This window comes from Bubalus bubalis, chromosome 2, assembly GCF_019923935.1.
Source record: "Bubalus bubalis isolate 160015118507 breed Murrah chromosome 2, NDDB_SH_1, whole genome shotgun sequence".
Lineage (NCBI taxonomy): Eukaryota > Metazoa > Chordata > Mammalia > Artiodactyla > Bovidae > Bubalus > Bubalus bubalis.
The window spans coordinates 38,733,531-38,757,117 of record NC_059158.1 but is presented as its reverse complement, the minus strand read 5'-3'; the positions used below and the strand labels follow the sequence as shown (position 1 = coordinate 38,757,117).

General features: G+C 49.8%; 1 protein-coding gene across 2 annotated transcripts in view; it reads right to left on the bottom strand.

The window, feature by feature from the left end:
* Positions 1–15,221, bottom strand: part of KCNK5 (potassium two pore domain channel subfamily K member 5) — a 40,596-nt gene extending 25,375 nt beyond the window's left edge. Inside the window, exon 1 of one of the 2 annotated variants that reach the window (XM_006074729.4) lies at positions 14,677–15,221. In XM_006074729.4, the coding sequence (XP_006074791.1) occupies positions 14,677–14,862 (186 nt within the window). In that variant the 5' untranslated portion in view covers positions 14,863–15,221. Of the gene's footprint in view, positions 1–14,053; positions 14,343–14,676 lie in introns of those variants that run through there. The other variant, XM_006074730.4, reaches the window with a different exon arrangement.
* Between the last annotated feature and the right edge of the window lie 8,366 nt (positions 15,222–23,587).

The following is a 23,587-nucleotide window of genomic DNA, read 5'->3' as shown; positions in this document are numbered from 1 at the left end:
CACTGGGCAAAGTGCTGGCACTCAGTGAGACTCTAATTGGCCTTAGTGAAGAAATCCTTTGGCTCAGAGAGAGGCGGGGACCCTGCCTAGTCACACAGCAAGTCCGCTCAGCCAGGCCCAGGACCCAGGACCCGGCTCTGTCTTCGTGTCCCTGGGGGCTGGGGAGGTAGGGTGTTGAAAAGCTGATAACCAGGACACCCTCCCTTTTCCTGCTCCCCGGGGGGTGCTGACAAGACATTACTGCACCAGCGAGCTCAGCCCACTCAGCACTCTCCCTCGGCCAGAGGCAGCCCTTCCACCCACTGCTCCAAAGGGGGCGGGATGCTGGGGGTGGGGGGGGCGGTGCAGGGCACACATCCAAAGCTAACTCTGTCAGGATGCATTCCTCGACCCGGGAGGCAGGCGACCCGGGAGGCAGGCGAGAGAGTTTTATTTGAACAGGAGCTACGGGGAGGGCACGGGGCTGCTGTTCTTTCTCCTCCGGAGAGTCTGAACAGGTGCCGTCCTGCTCCCAGAGGCATGGGGGGAGCAAGAACCTTGAATGAGACACAAGGGGCACCCAAGCCAAAACCAACACTCACGTCCATGAAGGGCTCACCCACCCCGGGGGTCCTCTGCTCGCTGTAAAATAGCCAGCCTGACCCCAGTCGTGCAGACAGATCTGAGCAGGTGGCGGGAAAGGCAAGGCAAGAGCTGTCCCCTCCCCAGGGGGAGACCACAGTCCCACGAGGGGTTAGCCCTGGGGAAGCCAAGTGGGGAACGAGTCACAAGTGTGGCTGTAGCTGCTGGGGAGATTCAGACAGGAACCCCATGGCCAAGGGGCAAGCTGTACTTCCCCCTTCCAGGTCTTTGATTTTTTTTCTTGAGAGCTTGGACTCTGGGTGCCCTGACCCACAAATCCTGCAGTGAAGGTTCAGGGCCTGACAGGTCCATAAGGAGGCCAGGGGAGCGGGCTGGGGGGCAGGGATGGAGCTGACGGCACCTGCCCTGAACTGTGGCATCTACCTACCTAACCCAGGTTTCCCCTGCTTTCAAACCTTTCACACTGCAAATGGTGCAGAGACCTAAACCAGGTCAGGAAACAGCGATGTCAGGACCCACAAAGGCTGAAGAGAGCAGTGCCCAGCAAAGGGCCAGTGAGCAAGCCGGGTGTGCTTCGGGGTGGAGGGGGCGGGAAGGGGGTGGCTAGAGCCAACAGGATCCAAGGAGAAAGCCAGTCTCTAGGAGGGGCTGGTGGCCCAGCACAGCTGGTAAAAGAGGCCCTGATTTAGGACACCACGGAGTCTAAACGGGGCAACTCAGCGGGGCTCGGGTTCAGGCCGACTAACTAGCTTTTGCGTGACCCGGAAAGACTTATTTAATCCTCTGCCTCAGTTGTCTTATCTGCACATGAATTTGCACAGTGCCTATGGTCCCCCTGTCGGGAGTCCCTGCGGTGTGGGGCGGCTCCCACCTGCCCTTCCTTCACTAGGTGCCAGCTGCGGTCCCTGCTGTCGAGTGACGGCTGGAACGCCTCTCTCTGCCACCACCTGCAAGGTGACTTACGTTATCAGCGGACACAGTCCTGAGTTCCTGGTAAAGGTTGAGACGTGCTGTGGGCGTGCAGGGTTTTAGACAGCCCCCTCACCCTAGGGGAATGGCCTCCAGTCTGCAGCAGGGATTAAGGGTAGGGATCCAGGCAGAGGCAAGACCCCACGGAGAGCAGAGTCTAGATCTTCTGGGGCCGCTGCAAGGACCCTGGCTCTTGGCAAGGATCAGACTCAGAGCCTAGGTCTGTGCAGTGGCCCATGTGCTCTGGACTCTGCTCCCCCCGTGTGGTCTAAGTCTACAGGGGAAACCATGACAGGTTTTCTGAGTCGGTGGTCCTGATGCAACTCTATCAGAATCCCTGACTGCGGCAGCAGTGACCACCGCCCACTTTCTGAGGCCATTGCCTCCAAGAAGCCTTCCCCAACTGCCCCACTTAGCAATACCTACTCCTTTATTGTACCCGCCCCGCCTTAGACAGCACAGTAACCTTGGAAAAGTTACATAACCTCCCAAGGCCTTGGCTCCAGGACTGTAAAGGGAGGCTAGTTAGATAACCACTAAGCTCCCTACAGCTTCACATTTTATGACTTGCTGCCAGGAGGAGCACCCAGAGCCAGACCCTCCTCCTCCCCCATCCCTGCCAGCCTCCAAGAAACCAGCCAACAACACCTCCTTAGGCTCAAACCCTTGGGGAGCAGGGTTCTGTGAAGGACCAGTGAGGCATCAGGTCATTTCTGCCCCAGGCTCTGGATGGCCCCCCAAACCCTGTGCGGTGAGGGGGTTGACCACAATTTCAACCTCTGCCTCTTATTCCAGAAAAACTCACTAGTGGGTAGGGAAACTGGTGCTCCAGGAAAGGGTGTGCTGGGGTGGGGCAGGTTAGGAAATCAGGCCAGGTTAGTGTAAGTGAAATAAAGGCTCTGCAATCCAACACACTTGAAGATTTTTGATTTAAAGGCTGTTCAGGGCTTTGATTTAAAGGCTGTGGTCCAATGGTTAAGAATGTGCCTTTCAATGCAGGGGACACAGGTTCAATCCCTGGTCAGGGAAGATCCCACATGCCGTGGAGCAATTAAGCCCGTGCACCACACCTACTGAGCCCACACGCTGCAACTGCTGAAGCCTGTGAGCCTAGAACCTGAGCTGCACAATGAGAAGCCACTGCAATGAGAAACCCCGGCACCACAATGAAGAGGAGACCCCACTCATCACAACTGCAGAAAGCCTGCATGCAGCAAAGAAAACCCACCACAGCCAAAATAAATAAGTGAATGAACGCTTCTCACCAGGCCTCAGTTTTCCCATCAAGCAAATGGGATGACATTCGCCAGTCAGACCTCAGAGAGGTCACAGGAAGGCACCTCAGAGGAGTGGCTGTGTAGAAGCCCGTAGTAAGGCTAAGGGTGGGAACCCGAGGGGGGCAGGGGGTGCAAACCCTAGAGGTCACCCAGGTGCTGCAGGCAACACAGTGCAGCAGTCCTGCTCCATCCCCTGGGGCCGACATCCCAGTCAGCTCAGCCCCGAGAGGTGGGCCGCGGGGTAAAAAAGGCCCAGGGCAGGCTGCAGTCATGCCAAAGGGCCAGCAACAGCCCTGCCTTCCTCCTTCCTCCCTGCCTCTCCCCCCGCCCCCCTGCACGTCCGCGTGCCCCCGTGGTTTCCACGGCATGTGGTCTGGGGACATTCCCCGACAGGCGGGAGGACCTGCTCATCCTCTTTGCGGCAGGTTTCCACCAGGCCTGCACACACACTGGGTAAACATCCGCACGGACGAAGGAATGGGTCTCCGCTCTGTCTCAAGTTCCTTGAAAGCAGAAATCACCTCCCGTGGGGAGGACAGGCCTGCTAGGCCTGCTCACTACAGGGCGGGGGGTGGGGGGGGTGGTGGGGGGGAGGGTGGGGGGGGGGGTCTTGCTAATCCCAGGGGAAAGGGGTAAGGGGACTCCTGGAGATAAACAGACCCAGAGAGGCAGAGCTGTTGGTCTTGTAAAGTCCCTCAAAGGAGAAAAGGTCAGAGTGCACCTTCCACATGAGTCCTTGGGTGGTCTCTGTGCCCAGCGAGATGGGAACCATCACTTTCTGATGAAGCCAGAGGCTCGGGGTCCAGCTTTTGAAGGCTGTGTGACTTGAAAGCCTATGCTTGACCACCAGGCAACATGGCCCCACCTCATGCAGCTTTATTTTGATAAAGCTGCCTCCCCTCTGCTCTCTGGGGCCAGAGCCTGTCCTGGCTAGGTTTACCCAGGTAACCATCTTGACCTTACAGGAGGCTTGTTGTTCAATGGCTAAGTCGTATCCAACTCTTTGCAACCCTATGCACTTGAAGCATGCCAGGCTTCCCTGACCTTCACTATCTGCCAGAGTTTGCTCAAACTCATGGCCATTGAGTTTGTAGGAGGTTGGGTCCCTTGTGACTAGACTTCCAACCCAAAGGCCCACACAGCTGTCTGCCTCCCAACCAGAGCCAGGTACATTGCTTGGGCACCCAGGGGTCCCACAAACAGATTCCAAGCAAGTCGCTTACCAGGCTAGAACCCAGGTAGGGAGGCTCCTGTTCTAGGGTGTGGGGCATGCCCACATGGAGCTCCTGCGGTCTATGCTGGGTATGTGTGTGCTAGTCACTCATCTGTGTCTGACTCACTGTGACTTCATGGGGATCGAACCCGGGTCTCCTGCATTGCAGGCAGATTCTGTACTGTCTGAGCCACCAGGGAAGTGTGCAGTCTAGCTAGGCCTAATTTAAGAGGCCTGCTAAGCTTTCTTGAATGAATGGATGAACTTACTCCAAGGAAGTGGGACTTCCCTATAGCTCAGATAGTAAAGAATCTGCCTGCAAATGCAGGAGACCCAGGTTCGATCCCTGGATCAGTAAGATCCCCTGGAGAAGGAAAATGGCCACCCACTCCAGTATTCTTGTCTGGAGAATCCCATGGACAGAGGAGCCCGGCAGGCTGTAGTCCATGGGGTTGCAAAGAGTTAGACACGACTAAGCAACTAACACACACACAGAGTCCAGGGAGGTGGAGTCCAGAGAGGCGAAATCTGGCCAGGGTCACACAGCACAAACCAGTACTGCAGGGAGAATCAGAACTCGAGTTAGCACTAGCTATTCCCTTCACAGTGGTTCAGACAAGGGCTTCCCAGCCCCAGCTCTGGCCCCAAATGCAGAGGAAGGGGCTCCACTGAGTCCTCGCCGGCTGCTGTGGCCTACCAGTCCCCAGGCAACCCACAGGACCAGCCACTAGGCTACAGGAAGAGCCAGGCTGACCCTGCCCCCAGGTCACCCCCTCCCTGCCTCTTCTCACAGAGCTTGGGGGCAAGCCTCTTCCTAACGGGAGGGGCCAGCTAGGCAGCCTGATTACAGAGTGCCATGGGAGGTGACAACAGCCAGAAGTACACAATCCTGCCTAAATATTTCAGCAGGAAACCCAAATATTTAGAGAGAAGGGGAAAAACAGAATGCACACTTCAAAGCCAATCAACAGGACCTGGCTATCAAGGACCCATGGAGAGGGGAGGTGGGTGGTGTCTGACCCCAAGGAGGGCACAACTTAGACCCACATCCGGTGTGACCAACCCTCCAGGGATGTCACCCGTGAGGTCATCTGGACCCAGGATCCTCCAGAAGGGAAGAGGTTTAACCCAGGCCTGGGATAAGCCAGGACTCATCCCCTTTCTCCAGAGGAGGAGGCAGGGCTCTGCTGGAAGGCAAGAGACGATACACCTTCCTTTTTTCCTGGGAGGTGGGTGAGTCTGCAGGAAATGAAAAATGGTGGGTGACTCCACCAGGAGTTCTGGTGGGCTTTATCATCCGTGTCTCCATCCCCAGATTGGGAGCTCAATAGATGGCGGGGCCTGAAGTAGGCATCGGGAACAGCCCCTAGCCCAGAGATGGAGGTGCCAGAGTGAAACCAAGTACGGCCCTGTGAGACTCCCAGGCTTGGACGCCTTTCTGTCCCCCATTTCTTGTAGGCAAGACTCCAGCCTCCATGACCTTCCCCGAGTTCCAAAGGGCAGATTTGGAGCTAATCAGGGAAGGAGCAGCCAAGAAACAACCTGAGGCAAGATTAAAGGGACCAGAGAAACTTATCAATATTAGGAGTTGACTACCCGAAACTCTGCACACCCTAATCCCATCAAAGAGACCCCACTTTCGACTCACTATTCTAAACCCCTATCAAGTTCTTTGATGAGAGACACCTATTTTTTCGAGAGACACCTATTTTTTTCGAGGCAGAAGCCCAGTGTGTTTCCCTTTGCCTGGCAAAACACAATAAAGCTATCCTTTCCTTCTTCAGCCAAAACCGTGTCTGGGATTTGATTCAGGATTGGTGTACAGAGAGGCCGAGCTTTGGGTAACAAGAGCAGCAGCTAACAGAGGAAATCACCAGTTGCTTGGGCTGCTCAAGTGTGTTTACATGGATTCTGCAGGAATGAGGGCAATGCTATATTATAGTCCCATTTCATAGATTAGGAGACTGACTTGCTCAAAGTCACATGTCTAAGTATTCAGCCAATTACACAGAGAACCTCCCGATGCACCCTAGGGTTCTGTAGCCACCACACACACCCTGTACTTTCCCACCTCTGCGCCTTTGTTCCTTGTTTTTGTATGTTTCATAGTGTGGGCTCTGGGTTCAAATCCACATTCTTCCACCTCCTAGCTGTACAGCCTCGGGCAAAAGAGTGAAGTTGTAGGAGCCACTCTGCTGCTCTTGCCCTAAGGTGGGGTTGCTAACCCTCCAGCAGAGGGTTGCCCCAGGACTATGAGATGATGCACACAAACCATTCCCACTGCCAGTGGTGAAGCAAGTGCTCAATAACTGCACCTGGGGCCCCAATCCCTGCTCACTCTCATCACTTACACCTCCTGACACTACCTCCCTTCAGATCCAAGGCTCTGAAATCAGCAAGGCAGGGTGACGCTCAGCATCTAGCTAACCATGCCACCCTGGGAAAATCCCCTGACCTCAGCAGAGCATTAACACCTAACCCACAGGACAGGTTCAATGAGATCAGGTAAGAACCAGCCTGGCAGCTGGGAGGTATTTGGCAGAAAGTTCACGGGGGCTGCAGCCCACTCCACTCAACGCTTCTGCCCACCTCAATGCTCCCCCCTCCACTTTAAGTTCAAGAGCAGAAATTCTCTCAACAGTACACTCCTGGAACCTCCAGCTGCACCTATGAACACCACTCAGGTAACAAGCTCTTTACCTGTCTTTCTCTAGAGTAGGGGCTCCCTGAGGGCAGGCGCAACGTTGTGCTCAGAGCCAGATCCCTCCCCACCACAGGCCACAGCACTCTACAGGCAGCCCTCAGGAAACAGGAACTGACTCCTCCGAGGCCCCCTGACCCTCGTCCATCTTTCCAGCCTCACCATCTGCAACCCATCACTTGGCACCAGGACTGTATTTCCCCTCATTTCACCACCACAGCCCTGTTTCTCTCCCCAGCTAGACGGAGCTCCAGAGGGCTAAGCCCCCATCTGGTTTCTGGGGCTTCGAAGTTAGGTTTCTGTCACACCAAAGTGACAGCTGGCAGGCAGGGGTCCCCCTGTGATCCCCCAACTCTGCCCAGGTCTCTGAGGTTTGGGGTGTCAGATGAATTGCTCACAAAAAGGCGAGACACCTCAGGCAGCTATACAGAGCTGGAGCACCCCACCCCCCCACGATTACCAAAAGAAGCAACTAAGGTGGCATCTGGGAACGTCATCAGTGGAGGGGACCCAGACCTGGGCCAACAAGGAAGGGAGAGCGGTACCCTAACTGCAAGCTGGGTAAGGGAGTGTGGGTAGGCTCTTTTATGGGGCTGTGAGCTCTGTGGGCTTTGGTAGAAAAAACCACACTCCCTCACATCAGGAGAGAGGGAGGAGACATCTTTATCAGAACAACAAGGGGGTAAAAGGATCAGCCCACAGAAACGTTAGTTTAGAATAGAATGCTCCACTTCTTTTAAGTTGCAAACAGCTGTTGAAGGGAGAGGAATCTTTCTGAAATGCTGTTTACTCCCTTACTGGAAAATTGCAAAAATTTGGTGAGTTCAAATTCTTTGGCTCAACCCAGACAGCCTGGTCATCTGACCTTCACCCCTCTGTCCAGTGGCTGCAGCCCAGAACCATCAGGCAGTTTCACACCTCCCTGAGGAGGGCTGCAATGAAAATGGATCCTCCATCCTACCCTCTCTCTAGCTTTTTTACAAAGGTGGCGGAGGGACTTCTCTGGCCATCCAGTGGTTAAGACTTCGACTTCCAGTGCAGGGACAGTGAGTTCAATCCCTAGTTGGGGAGCTAAGACCCTACAGGCCTCCTAGCCAAAAAAAAAAAAAAAAAAACACCATAAAACAGAAGCAATATTGGAACAAAGTCAATAAAGACGAATGGTCCACATCCCCCCTCCCCCAAAAAATCTTCAAATAAATAAATAAATACAAAGGTGGTTCACCCAGAAGTGGAATTGCTGGATCATGTGAGCTTCCCTGGTGGCTCAGACGGTAAAGAATTTGCCTGCAATGCAGGAAACCCAGGTTCGATCCCTGGGTCTGGAAATCCCCTGGAAGAAGTTATGACAACCCACTCCAGTATTCTTGCCTGGGGGAGCCTGGCAAGCCTTGGTCCATTGAGTTGCAAAGAAATAGACACGACTGAGCAAGGAACACAGACACACACCTGGCAGTCTATTTTTAATTTCTTGAGGAATCTCTATACTGTCTCCCATAGTGGTTGCCCCATTTTACACCAAAATACAAACACTATACAATTCCATTTGTAAGGTATCTAGAGTAGCCAAATTCACAGAAACAGAAAGTAAAATGGTAGTCACACAGCCCTGGGTGGGTGGGGGGAAGGAGAGCTGTTTAACAGGTCTAGCGTTTCAGTTTTTCCAGATGAAAAAATTTTGGAGATGTTTCATGGTAACATGAATACATGTAACGCTACTGAACAGCACTCAAAAAAAAAGGTAAAAAGTGTATACTTTGATATGTGTTTTTCACTATAATTAAAAGAAAAGAAAGTCAGTTTCCCTTTCTTCTGCTCTAGGAAGATCTGACTCCGTGCCCTCTACACTGGGGTATGGAAGGGGCATCGCGTAGAAGTGGCATTTAGAAGCTCAGTGGCAGCGGCAGCTAATACTTAATGAGCTTTGCTGTGTGTCAAGCACTGTTTCCAATTAGCAACCTGTGAAGGTGATATAATGCCATGCATTCAGAGGCCACCCGTCACCAACAGACACACAGCTTGGATGGTGACTCTTTAGCAACAGTAAGGGGCCCACACCGATAAGCCAAGTGGCACGGGGACAAAGACGCCTGCCGAGAGCAGCAGGTCCTCTTATCCGTGTCAATGCACCCTTGGGGAGAATGAGGAGGTCAGGGCTCCTCCACTTATTCCAGGGGTCCGGAGGGACTCTCAGCAAAAATCTCCAAGGGGATTCACCTCTATCTTCTCCACTCTCCCAAAGGAACATCTGGATGTTCACATGCTATTTCATACTCTCCTACAATCACCGGCCTCACCGGGCCTCTCTCTATCACCCCAGCGATAGAGGCCACTCCGTTCTCTCTGGCTCTAGCATCTCAGTTTGTGCAAAGACTCTCCTTGGGGTTCCGTCTCAGGAGCCTGGCTTCCCTGTTTCCCAAAGCCTTGTACTTCCCTGTCCCCTGCTTCCCCCGCCCCCTCACCACACACATCGAGTTCAAAGGCTGAGGCCAATCTAACAGCAAACAACCAAGTTCAAGATGAAAGCTCTTGGCCTGAGGTCAGAGCCAGCCAAGCACGCCTCCAAAACCGGAGGACTGTGTTTCTTTTAAACGCCAGATTATAAATAGGGCAAAACCCCAGGAAAACACTTAGAAGCCGCAGTCATCACCTCCCTTGTGCCCCCCTCCTATAGGACTCCCCGAACCCCCACGAGAACCTTTCAACACTTGCTAATCTCTGCCTTCAATAAGCCTCTATTACTATGCCATCTGTAGTCATCCTAAGGGCTCTAGTAAAACTCTCAAAACGATTCAATAAAAATTCACCTTAACTGTTAAAATTCTAACCAGAGTAGTTAACGAAAGCAGATTTATCAATCTGAGAATTTTTTTTGGTTTTGGCTGCCCCCGACGTTGAGCTGAACAAAAATAAGAAAACAAGAGCCTTTAGGAAGGAACCTCTTCTGTTTCCTCTCCAAAAAACCCAACCTCTCCACTTCCCACTTCTGCACTCCTAGACGGTGAGAGTTGTTTCGAATGAATGACCCGGAGGCTTCTGCGATCCTGGATAATCAAAAGATCGATTGTGCGCTCTTTACTTACAAAGGCAGTTAAGTGGACCAGTGCGCTTTACAATTTCCAGCAAGGCTTGAAACAAAAGAGGCTTTCTTGTTAACCCTAGGTTCTCCCCCGCCCCCCACCACCAAATTCAAGTCATGTGCCCAGTCTGAGCATTCAGTCAGATGTAATTTTACATGATTCGTAGTTGAATTTTTTTAAACTTTTAGGAGGAGGATTGATGTCAGAACCTCAATGTTGGAATCAGCCTTACTCTATGGACCAGAATATGAGTGGGGGAGTGTGAAGGGCCCAGAAGATAAAAGGAGAGCGACTGGGCACAGACAGAAAACCTCGGAAGAGGACAAGGCAGGTAAGGAGGTCGGTGGGATCCAAGAGGCTTCCAGGAATGGGTCAGCTCTGTGAGCAGTCCAAGAAAACCTGGTTAGGGATGGGGCCCCAGCAGAAGGCAGGGACTGGGGTGACCCCTGCACCCCCAGGAAACAAAGGATCCCCAAGAGCCACATCGTGAAGCCTGTGGTCTCCCTCCTGGCCCTCTGCTAGGTTCCTCTTCCCGCTCTTCTCCTGCTTTGTTGCTGGTGTTCAGTCACCCAGTCGTGTCCGACTCTCTGCGACCCATGGACTGCAGCATGCCAGGCCTCCCTGTCCCTCACCATCTCCTGAAGTTTGCCCAAGTTCATGTTCATCACATCGGTGATACTGTCCACCGATCTCATCCTGACGCTCTCTTCTCTGACACCCTCATAAATTCCCAGTTCCCACTCTTGGGAATTCCCTGGTGGCCCAGGGGTTAGGATTCTGTGCTTCCACTGCAGGGGGAACGGGTTCAATCCCTGGTTGGGGAACTAAGATCCTGCATGCCGTGGGGTGTGCTCAGTCACTCAGTTGGGTCCCACTCTTTGGGACCCCACAGGCTGCAGCCCATCAGGCTTCCCTGTCCATGGGATTTTCCAGGCAAGAGTACCAGAGTGGGTTGCCATTTCCTACTCTAGGCTGTGGGGTAAGGCACTGCCAGAAAACAAAACCATATAATGATCAAGATCCCACTCTGGCTGGAGGGCATCTCCTCCTGAGAGTGCCCCCTAAAGTCAGGCTGGACCTGGGGGCCCTGGCACACTGTCTTGTCAAGGTGGATTTTTCCATCCTTCTCCCAAGCAGGCCAGTCTGAGCCTGGCTGTGTCTAATTCATCCTTGCATTCCCAGTGCTTTGCCCACTGCCGCACACGCAGCAGGCGCTTAATAAACACTTGTTGGCTAATTCCCATATACTCTGCAATATACTTCAGTTTTACTTCAGTTTGAAACCTGACCCTGTACTGTAAGAACCTGGGCAAATTACATCATCTTTTCAAGTCTTCATCTTGATTGAAAAGGGAAGACTAGATTAAAATCAGAGGGTAGGTAAAGTGCTTATTCAGAGTCCTGGCACACAGTCAGCCCTGGAAAACCTTCCTGTTTAGGATTGCTGCAGAGGTGAAGGTTGAGAAAGGTTCATTCCTGCCCGGCATCCCAACCCTCTGGTTTTCCTGTGCTTCTCAAGGAGAAGTGGGGTGGGGTGGACGGCTGCTGTAAGGGAGGAGGTGCCGACTCAGCCAGGCACAACACAGGAGACGCCTGCGTGCCCATGCCTGTTCGAGGGGAAATAGAAAATAGAATTTCCCAGCCGACCAGAGTCCAGCAGAACCAATTTATTAAGCTCACTGACAGACCAACAGCTTCACGTGCCTAAGGGGGAGGGCGAGGGTGTATGGACAAGGAGTAGGCTCTGGTGGCAGATGTCCAGGTCTTGGCCGAGTCTGTGTGTGCCCTCCTGGTCATTCCCTTGAGCTTCAGTTTCCTTATCTGAACACGTAAGGGTGCTGTAAAGAGTGCCTGACTAAGGCAGGTAAACGGCCTAGCAGGCTGCCCCGGTCACCGTGTCCTCAGTGTGTGCAGCGGTGCAAGGCTCAGTGTTTTCACTTACACCTGTACACACCCAATGCCTGATGCTTCCACTTATTAGACCCTCGCCAGATTCAAACCTTACTCAAACCTCACTTTGCAGATGAGGAAAGAGAGGCCAAGTCAAATGGTTTGATGGATAAATGGCCAAGCCAGATGGCAAAACCAGCTTAGGGCCTCTCTCGTAAAATGCTGATTGCCGCCCACGACGCCCAACATGCCAGGTGCTCAGCCAATGCCAACTCCTCTTGTGGGAGCCTCTGCAATTTAGGAAGAGGCTGGGGGAACGGGTCACCCAGCAGCTGGAGGAGCAGGCTTGAGAGCAAGGGTTCAAGATGGTTCCGAAGTCTGGAAGGAGGGCGACCACGTGGCCTGGGGCCAGTGTGGCACAGAGCGTTTGAAAGTCAGCCTCCTCCACCTCAGTTCAACCACAGCACGCAGAGGGAGGAAGCAACTGACAACTCAGGTATTATTTCCAAAGATCTAAAGAAGGGGGCCTTAACTCCCTTTCTCTCTTTGAAAGAAGACACAAAATTTCCACTCTAAGAAAAACCTCAAACCAGGTTGCACCACCCCCTCTCTTCCAACAGCCCCCTTGGGGCAGGGGGTTGGCTCCCACCCCAGGAATTCTTAACCAGGGACTCTGTTAGGATTACAAAGGTGATTATTCTGAACTTGATAAAAACACAGAACTCAGGTGGAAAATGCCGGAGCAGCTAGACGGGTAAGAAGATTTTTGAGTTTTCATTTTCCTTAAAGCAATTTCCTGAGACCTGAAGCAGTGCCCCAAGTCCCAGATCAGAGAGCAATGCCAGGCAGGTTTCTGTGGACGGAAAGCAATGCTGGGTTAACGCTTCCACTGGTTCATTCTCATTTCTGGGGTTTTTCCTATGAAGGGAGGGGACTCGCCATGTTGGATATGGCTTGAGAGGCTGGCCTGTCTATAAGCATGTCCCAGTCAAACTAGCCTGAGGCCCAAATCTTTTTCCTAAAGTTACCTGCTGGATTTGGGGGAGGGGGATAGGGGGATGCTAATTGCTGGCGGGTTTAAAAGACCTCAAAAATGTCAGGCTTCTTGCTTGCTCCAACACCTTAAGAAAGCTGTCTAACCTTCAAAGCTATAACCACCAGCTGCACCCGGGTGCCTCACCCAGACCACCACCTCCCCCCCCTTTCCCTACTCCTCGTGTTTTGAAGTTTATTTTCCCACATTCAGCCTTGAATTCTTTCCTTCCTTCCCCTGCAGTGGCGGAGGAGCAGCAGAGAGGGAAACACTTCGAGGGCAGCTCGATTCTTTATCATCCCCGCCTGCCTTCCTCCCCCTCTAAACAAAGCCCTGGAGCAAAGTAAACAACAACTCTTCTCCAGAGGAATTGTTTCCTCAAGGGAAATTATAAAGTGACCCCCCCCCCCCCCCCCCCCCCCCCCCCCCGCCAACACGCACACACAGGGCAGACACCCATTCCAAGGAAGGCGCAGCCACCCAGATCTCCTGCTTTTAGGAGCGACATCACCCAGCTCCCTCCTGAAGCGCATCCTGCCACCAAACTCATCTCCCAACAGCCCCCAGCCCTGGAAACTGCTCCCAGACAGGAGACTCTCCACTAAAATCCAACACTCAACCTTCTAACCTAAACCTTTCACTGGCTCCTAAGAGGACAAATCTATTTGACCAGCTGCCAGCAGGCACCTATAAGCTCACCAGGGGTATTTAGGTGTCCATCGATTTGGGGACAAAAAGGGGAATCCACAGGCAAGACACTGTCATGCTTCCTAATGCTTTCAACCTTCCAACAGACCAGAGCTGGAAAGACAGATGAAGACGGGTTCGTTCCCATTTTACATACAGGGACATTGCTTCGGGGAAAATGAGAGACAAATACCCAGCCACAGAGGACTGGGGAGGCAAAGTAGATTAAACACTGTTCCTCATCAAAGTTCTTTTCTGACCTCTTTTACCCCAAGAGAAATGTCACACCTTGGACAATATCTGTACTCCACCTCACCACCTAGAGCCTTCATCCGCTCTTACCCAGGTCTGGTGGTTCCACTGAAGGGAGGCCATCACGGTAGGCCAAGGAGGGTGAACGGCTGAAGTTAAGAACCTTCGAGAAACTGGGGTACAGGCCTTCGGTCCCCAAACAAGCCCCGCAGTTTATCCCAGTGAGATTAATGTCACTATAGTACATACGAATCTACCAACACGGAGTAGAAACTCTCCCACCACCTCCCATTCTGCACAACCTCTCCTCCCTTCCCCCACCCTCGAAAAGGGACGCCCCGGGTGCTGTCCTTTTGTTCCACTGGTTACTTTCACAAAGTTGAACTCCAAGCCCTTCGGGGATGTCTCCACGAGATAAGCCTTCCCGGAAGCCTGCGCGAGTCTCCAGCGTTCCAGTCACCAGCCCGCATCCCGGAGGGGTCAGGCCCGACAGAGCCCCGGACCGCTCCCCCCATCCCGAGCCCTGCGACGGGCGAGGGAGCCTCGCGCCATTCCCCCGGGCTGGTGAAGAAAGGCCGAAAAAGAGCCGGCGGGGTGCCGCTCTGGCCCGGGAACTGGGAGGTGGAGACGCGAGGGGGTGGCACCCGGCGGGTGGCCCGAACTCTGGGAGCGTCTCCAAGGGAAGATAAACGCCCTTATCCGCCCCACAGCCTCCTCCAACCAGGGAGGTACCCGCGCACCCACACCGAGCCACCTCGGGGCCTGGTTCACCCGCGGGTCAAGCCTAAGTTCTCTCTCGGCACAAACTGGGTTCCAAAGAGTCTCCGCGCGCGTGCGTTGATTCCTGTGTCCATGGGTGAACGACGGATTCCAGTGGTCAGACTCACGGTGAGACATCCTCACCGATCACCCCCCAGGACCACCCACAGAGAGTGAGGGTCATCCAAAGCTGCGAGGGGCTCCCCTTCAGCACTCCTAAACCTCCAGCTCACCTGCAGGATCTTGTCCAGACCATCCTGGCCCAGGCACGGGAACTCCTTGAGCAGATGCACTTTCTGGGTATAGTAGTTTGTCTTGGCCTCTTTCCAATGCGGCTCCTCTAGTACCTCGAAGATCGCCGCCCCGATGGCCAGGTAGAAGATAATGGCCGAGGTAAGCAGAGGGCCCCGGTCCACCATGGCTCCCGAGAGGCCGCCTCCTGGAGAAAGCCTCCCCTAGCCCCAGCGACTCCCAGTCCCACCCGCCCTCCAGCCCCTGGAAACAGCTGTTTGAATTTGGAGCTCCGCATGCGCAGTGCTCCGTTCAACCCGGCTCGGCTCCACCAACAAAGTTGCGGCTCCAAGTTGGTCCACTGAGCGCGGGGGAACTGTGCGGACCCTTCTCACTCGCGCCAGGGGTGGGCGGACACAAAAGGGGCCGGGGGAGGGTCCCCGGATCGCGGGAGGGAAAGGAGCTGAGGGAACCCGGGGCAGAGATCCCGGAGCCACGTGCACCACTCCGCGCGTAACAGCAGTGTGCACCGCGCCCGCCTCCGGGAGCCTCTTTTACACGGGCCTGCAGCAATCGGCCCGGTAGGAGGGGCCGCCGAGGGCCCGCCCCCGTGCATGCCCCGCCCCTCGCAGGGCGGGCGGCGGGCCTCAGAGTCACCGCTAGGTGCGCGCTGGAACCAGCTCCCGACCTCGTGCGCTCTTTTCCCCCAGCCCCCGGCCACAGCCAGGGTCCGCTGCGTGCCCCGTGTGCCCGCAGACGGGGTTGTGGTCTCATGGCCTCACGTTTCTTACTAGTGCTGGCGTATGAACTAAAATGAGTGTATGCCAAATGACTGGGGTCAGGAAGTTATTACTACTGCTATTTTCCTTATAAGCCAATTTTCATTTGCTCATGTTTCTGCCAAGAACACCTGATTCTGTCTCTGTCTCACACACCTTCCTGTAAGACAGGGGAAAGGCCATTAGAAAGGGACTGGGGAGGCTGTAGAGAGTCAGAAGGTATCAGGAACTAAACCAGTCAATAAGGCGTGCATGGCTCCTCCCTCTCATTTCAGTCTCACCTGCCCTGGTGAGAGCGCCCCTCCAACCCACCCCCACCCCTCCATACCAAGGAAAGGTTAGTCAGAGGCAACCCTGTGCATACCCCTCCCGACAAACACGCTGTGACTCTACAGGAAACACTTGACCTGTTTCATACTCCCAAACATATTTAAAATGGCAAACACCCCCTCCCACATACACACAGACGCATAAACACACACACTCACACACTCCTTATCCCCCTTGTTGGTCTTATTTTCTTCCTGGCACTACATTCCTTCTGATATAAAACACTAAAATGATGCCAGCTGTGGAGTCTGGACTGTTTGCTGACATAACCCCAGTGTGTTATATAGCAAACATTCAAACATTTGTGAAATGGAGTGAATGAATTTATGAATTTGTCGAAAGCACACACCCAAAGCCAGAGCACTTAGGCAAGAAAAAGAAATAAAAGGCATCCAGATCTAGATCAAGGTCCTTTGGCCCAACTTGGTCCTGTGCGGCTGGTCAGCGAGAGTGAGACCTGTAGGTGTGGCTCTGGCCACCCCAGGACTCGCTTCAGGACAGAACATTCCAGAACTGTGCTGCTGTCATAAGGCCTCCAACCCAAGATGGGGATGCTGCTGAGGAGCTTCAGGGTACCATCCTCAGTTATCTGGGGGCGCTGCCCGACTCACATGGCCTGGTGACCACAAATGTCTGGTCTGCCCACAAGGGTAGTGCAGAGCTAGGGAAAATCATGGTCTTGGGAGTGTCCTCTGATGAAGAAGAATCTGAAGGGTTATAAGATAGTTTTGTGTGGAATGTTGGTGTGCTGAAAAATAGTTGTGTGTGTTCTAGGCATGCCTGCACTTCTACCCCTTTGGTGTGGATCAACAGGGCTGAGGGAGCAGGCATGTACAGGAGTATGAGCAAAGACCATTTGCAATCTGAAAAGCTCCAGGGAAACTAAAGATGATGGAAAGTCTAGTGGAGAGGCCAGAATTGGGGAGGCGGAGTGGTGGTGGCAGCAGGAGTCCTATCTCCAGTGACAACAGCCCAGCAGGCACCCCTTGGGGTCCTCATCCTGAAATCCTCCAGCCGGGTAGTTGGAGCAGCTGCAAGATCTTGCGCGGAAGGATGTTCCCATGTTGGCAAAATTAGCAAACAAATGGGTCTTGAATTTAAAAAAAAAAAAAAAAAAAAAGGCATCCAAACTGGGGGGAAAAAAAGTGAAATTGTCAGTGTTTTCAGATGATATGTTGTTATACATAGAAAGCCCCAAAGATTCTACCAAAAAAAAACCTGCTAGAACTAATCAATGAATTTAGTAAGGTTGCAGGATAAAAAATATGTTGTGTTTCCATACACTAATAATGAGCTACCACTAAGAGAAACAAAAACAGTTCTGTTTATAATGGCATCAAAAAGAATAAAATATCTGTGAATAAATTTAACTAATAGGGTGAAGGACCTGTACACTGAAAACTGTAGGACATTGGTGAAAGAAATTAAAAAAGACACAAATAAATGGAATGGAGGGATAACCTGTGCTCATGGATTGGAAGAATTACTATTGTTAAAATGTCCATAGTCACCAAAGCAATCTCCAGACTCAATGCAACCCCCAATGACATTTTTCACAGAAATAGAACAATCCTAAAATTTGTGTGTAATCACAAAAGATCCAGAATAGTTGGCGCAATCTTAAGAAAGAAGAAAGTAGCTGGAGGCAACACACGTCCTGATTTCAACCTATATTCCAAAGCAACAGTAGTCAAAACAGTAAGATATCGGCATTAAAAACAACTCATGGATCAATGGACAGAAAGGACAACCCAGAAATAAACCCACAATGTGGTCAATTAGCTTACAACAAAGGAGTCAAGAATACACAATGGGGAAAGGATAGTCTCTTCAAATAAAGGTGTTGGGAAAACTGGACAGTCACATGCAAAAAAAGAAACTAGACTACTATCTTATACCACCCATAAAGATGAACTCAAAATGGATTAAAGATTTGAATGTAAGACCTGAAACCATAGAACTCCAAGAAGAAAACAAAAGTGGTAAATTCCTTGACATCAGGCCATAATTTTTTGGATCTGACTCCAAAAGCCAAGACAGCAAAAGCAAAACTAAACAAGTGGGACTACACTGAATTAAAATTTCTACCCAGCAAAGATTATCAACAGTGAAAGGGCAACATTTTGAATAGGAGGAAATATTTGCAAATCATGTATCTGATAAGGAATTAATATCCCAAATGTATAAAGAATCCATATAACTCAATATTATCAAAAATAAACAATTTAATTAAAAAGTAGACAGAAGATCTGAATAGACATTGTTCTAAATAAGACATACAAATGGCCAACTGGTACATGAGAAGATGCTCAACATCATGAATCATTAGAGAAATACAAATCAAAACCACCGTGAGACATCACCTCGCACCTGTCGGAATGGCTATCATCAAAAAGACAACAAATAACAAGTGTTTGCCAGGATGTGGAGAAAAGGGTTCACAGTACCTGCCAGCACTGTTGGTAGGAATGTAAATTGATGTAGCCACTATGGAAGAGAGTATGAATGTTCCTCAAAAAGTTAAAAATAGACCACTATATGATCTAGCAATTCCACTTCTGAGTATGTATCCAAAGAAAATGAAAACACTAACTTGAAAAGCTACATGCACCCCCTATGTTCACTGCAGTATTATTTACAATAACTGAGACATGGAGACAACATAAGTGTCCACTGATGGATGAATGGACAAAGAAACTGTGGTGCATATCAAACTGGGAAAGGAGTACATTAAGGTTGTATATTGTCACCTTGCTTATTCAACTTTTATGCAGAGTATATCAGGTGAAATGCTGGGCTGGATGAAGCACAAGTTGGAATCAAGATTGTCAGGAGAAATATCAATGACCTCAGATGTGCAAATGACACCACCCTTATGGCAGAAAGCAAAGAGAAACTAAAGAGCCTCTTGATAAAGGTGAAAGAGGAGAGTGAAAAGGCTGGCTTAAAACTCAACATTCAAAAAACGAAGATCATGGCATCTGGTCCCATCACTTCATGGCCAATAGATGACGAAACAATGGAAACAGTGAGAGACTTTATTTTGGGGGGTTCCAAAATCACTGTAGATGGTGACCGGAGCTATGAAATTAAAAGACACTTGTTCCTTGGAAGAAAAGCTATGACCAACCTAGACAACATATTAAAAAGCAGAGACATTACTCTGCCAACAAAGGTCTGCCTAGTCAAAGCTATGGTTTTTCCAGTAATAATGTATGGATGTGAGAGTTGGACAATAAAGAAAGCTGAGCGCTGAAGAATTGGTGCTTTTAAACTATGGTATTGGAGAAAACGCTTGAGAGTCCCTTGGACTGCAGGATCAAACCAGTCAATTCTAAAGGAAATCAGTCCTGAATATTCATTAGAAGGACTGATGCTGAAGCTGAAACTCCAATACTTTGGCCACCTGATGCGAAGAACTGACTCCTTGGAAAAGACCTTGATGTTGGGAGATTGAAGGCAGGAGGAGAAAGGGATGACAGAGGGTGAGACGGTTGGATGGCATCACTGACTCAATGGACATAAGTTTGAACAAGCTATGGAAGTTGGTAAGCCTGGAGTGCTGCAGTCCATGGGGTTGCAAAGAGTCAGACACAACTGAGCGACTGAACTGAACTGACTGGAATACTAAAAATGAATACATAAATGAGAAAGAAATACATAGAAAAGAAAGAAACCTTGCTATTTGCAACAATATGGATGAACTTTAAGGGGATTATGTTAAGTGAAATGAGTCAGACATAGAAGACAAATGCTGCATGATCTTACTTATATGGAGATTTAAAAAAACACATAATAAATTCATAAATACAGAGAACAGATTGGTAGGTTGGAGGTTGGGTATAGGGTGTTAGAATGTATAAACTTACAACTATAAAATAAGATATGGGGATGTAATGTACAGACAGCATGGTGACTATAATTAAATAATACTGTATTGTATATTTGAAAGTTGCTAAGAGAGTAAAAAAAGATCTTCACGACCCAGATAATCACGATGATGTGATCACTGACCTAGAGCCAGACATCCTAGAATGTGAAGTCAAGTGGGCCTTAGAAAGCATCACTACAAACAAAGCTAGTGGAGGTGATGGAATTCCAGTGGAGCTATTTCAAATCCTGAAAGATGATGCTGTGAAAGTGCTGCACTCAATATGCCAGCAAATTGGGAAAACTCAGCAGTGGCCACATGACTGGAAAAGGTCAGTTTTCATTCCAATCCCAAAGAAAGGCAATGCCAAAGAATGCTCAAACGACCGCACAATTGCACTCATCTCACATGCTAGTAAAGTAATGCTCAAAATTCTCCAAGCCAGGCTTCAGCAATACATGAACCGTGAACTTCCTGATGTTCAAGCTGGTTTTCAAAAAGGCAGAGGAAGCAGAGATCAAATTGCCAACACCCTCTGGATCATGGAAAAAGCAAGAGAGTTCCAGAAAAACATCTATTTCTGCTTTATTGACTATGCCAAAGCCTTTCACTGTGTGGATCACAATAAACTGTGGAAAATTCTGAAAGAGATGGGAATACCAGACCACCTGACCTGCCTCTTGAGAAATCTGTATGCAGGTCAGGAGGCAACAGTTAGAACTGGACATGGAACAACAGACTGGTTCCAAATAGGAAAAGGAGTACGTCAAGGCTGTATATTGTCACCCTCCTAATTTAACTTCTATGCAGAGTACATCATGAGAAATGCTGGACTGGAAGAAACACAAGCTGGAATCAAGATTGCTGGGAGAAATATCAATCACCTCAGATATGCAGATGACACCACCCTTATGGCAGAAAGTGAAGAGGAACTCAAAAGCCTCTTGAGGAAAGTGAAAGTGGAGAGTGAAAAAGTTGGCTTAAAGCTCAACATTCAGAAAACGAAGATCATGGCATCTGGTCCCATCACTTCATGGGAAATAGATGGGGAAAGAGTGGAAACAGTGTCAGACTTTATCTTTGGGGGCTCCAAAATCACTACAGATGGTGACTGCAGCCGTGAAATTAAAAGACGCTTACTCCTTGGAAGGAAAGTTATGACCAACCTAGATAGCATATTCAAAAGCAGAGACATTACTTTGCCAACAAAGGTCCGTCTAGTCGAGGCTATGGTTTTTCCTGTGGTCATGTATGGATGTGAGAGTTGGACTGTGAAGAAAGCTGAGAGCCAAAGAATTGATGCTTTTGAACTGTGGTGTTGGAGAAGACTCTTGAAAGTCACTTGGGCTGCAAGGAGATCCAACCAGTCCATTCTGAAGGAGATCAGCCCTGGGATTTTTTTGGAAGGAATGATGCTAAAGCTGAAACTCCAGTACTTTGGCCACCTCATTGGAAGAGTTGACTCATTGGAAAAGACTCTGATGCTGGGAGGGATTGGGGGCAGGAGGAGAAGGGGACGACAGAGGATGAGATGGCTGGATGGCATCACTGACTTGATGGACGTGAGTCTGAGTGAACTCTGGGAGTTGGTGATGGACAGGGAGGCCTGGCGTGCTGCGATTTATGGGATTGCAAAGAGTCAGACACAACTGAGCGACTGAACTGAACTGAACTGAAGACAGTAAATCTTAAAAGCCTTCATCACAAGGAAAAAATTGTAACTGTGTATGACACATGTTAACTAGACTTACTGTGGTGATCATTTTGCAACATATACAAATATCAAATCATTATATTGTGTTGCTGCTGCTGCTGCTGCTAAGTCGCTTCAGTCGTGTCCGACTCTGTGCGACCCCACAGACAGCAGCCCACCAGGCTCCTCTGTCCCTGGGATTCTCCAGGCAAGAACACTGGAGCGGGTTGCCATTTCCTTCTCCAATGCATGAAAGTGAAAAGTGAAAGTGAAGCCGCTCAGTCGTTCCCAACTCTTAGTGACCCCACGGACTGCAGCCTACCAGGGTCCTCCATCCATGGGATTTTCCAGGCAGGAGTACTGGAGTGGGGTGTCATTGCCTTCTCCGTTATACTGTGTTAGGTTAGTGAAAAAGTAATTGCAGTTTCAGACTGTGAATTTTAAATCATTATAACTAGGTTCAAACACATATTTATTAATCAAAATAGGAAAAATTACAGTCAACACACTTTTGCCAATGAGAAATAAGATTGTTTATTCCTGTAGCATAAAAATCCATGCTTTGGGATTCAATAAACTCTTGGAAAACATTTTTTGCCTCCTGTTGGTTGTGGAAGCATTTTCCCTGCAAAAAACTGTTGAGATGTTTGAAGAAGTGGTAGTTGGTTGGCAAGAGGTCAGGTGAATATGGTGGATGAGGCAAAACTTTGTAGCCCAATTTGTTCAACTTTTGAATCACTGGTTGTGTTACGTGCAGTCAGGCATTGTCATGGGGAAGGACTGGGCCCTTTCTGTTGACCAATGCTGGCTGCAGGCGTTGCAGTTTTCCATGCATCTCATCGATTTGCTGAGCATACTTCTCAGATGTAATGGTTTCACCAGGATTCAGAAAGTTGCAGTGGATAAGACGGGCAGCAGACCACCAAACAGTGACCATGATCTTTTTTTTTGGTGCAAGTTTGGCTGTGAGAAGTGCTTTGGAGCTTCATCTTGGTCCAACCACTGAGCTGATCATTGCTGGCTGTCATATAAAATCTACTTTTCATCGCATGTCACAATCAGATTGAGAAATGATTTGTTGTTGTGTACAGTAAAAGAAGATGACAGTTCAAAATATCTTTTTGATATTCAGTCAGCTCATGAGGCACCCACTTATCAGACTTGTTCACCTTTCCAACTTGCTTCAAATGCCACACAACCATAGAATGGTCAACATTGAATTCTTGGGCAACTTCTCATGTCGAGTCAGCTTTGATAATGCTCTCGGTTGGTGGTTGTCACCTTCTGGTGGCTGGCCACTACACTCCTCATCTTCAAGGCTCTCATCTCCTTTGTAAAACTTCTTGGACCACCACCACACTGTACACGCATTAGCAGTTCCTGGGCCAAATGTGTTGTTGATGTTGATAGTTATTTCTACTAATTTACAACCCATTTTGAACTCTTAAAAAAGCAATCGAATGTGCTTTTTTGTCTAACATCATTTCTATAGTCTAAAATAAATATAAAGTAAACAGCAAGTAACATGATTAGCACAAATCACAAATTGAGAAATGTGTGTTAAAATGACATATATGTGTACTTTCTTAGTCACTCAGTTGTGTCCGACTCTTTGTGACCCCATGGACTGCAGCCCTCCAGGCTCCTCTGTCCACAGGGATTCTCCAGGCAAGAGTACTGGAGTGAGTTGCCATGCCCTCCTCCAGGAAAATGATGTATAAACACATTTATTTAAGAATGTATTCCAATAGCAAATGGCAGATTTCAACAATGCAAAAAACGCAATTACTTTTGCAACAACCTAATATAATACATCGGAGAAGGCAATGGCACCCCACTCCAGTACTTTTGCCTGGAAAATCCCATGGATGGAGGACCCTGGTAGACTGCAGTCCATGGGGTCGCTAAGAGTCGGACACGACTCAGCGACTTCACTTTCATGCATTGGAGAAGGAAATGGCAACCCACTCCAGTGTTCTTGCCTGGAGAATCCCAGGGACAGGGGAGCTTGGAGGGCTGCCGTCTCTGGGGTCGCACAGAGTCAGACACGACTGAAGCGACTTAGCAGCAATATAATACATCTGAAATTAATGTTATATTTCAATTATCCCTGAATTTTTTTAATGAACCAAATTTATTTTTTAAAAGAACAAACAAAACAGAACAACAACAACAAAAACAAAAAACACTTACCCAGGTTTTTTTCTCATTCAGCTTGCTAATATTTACCAAGTGGTGGC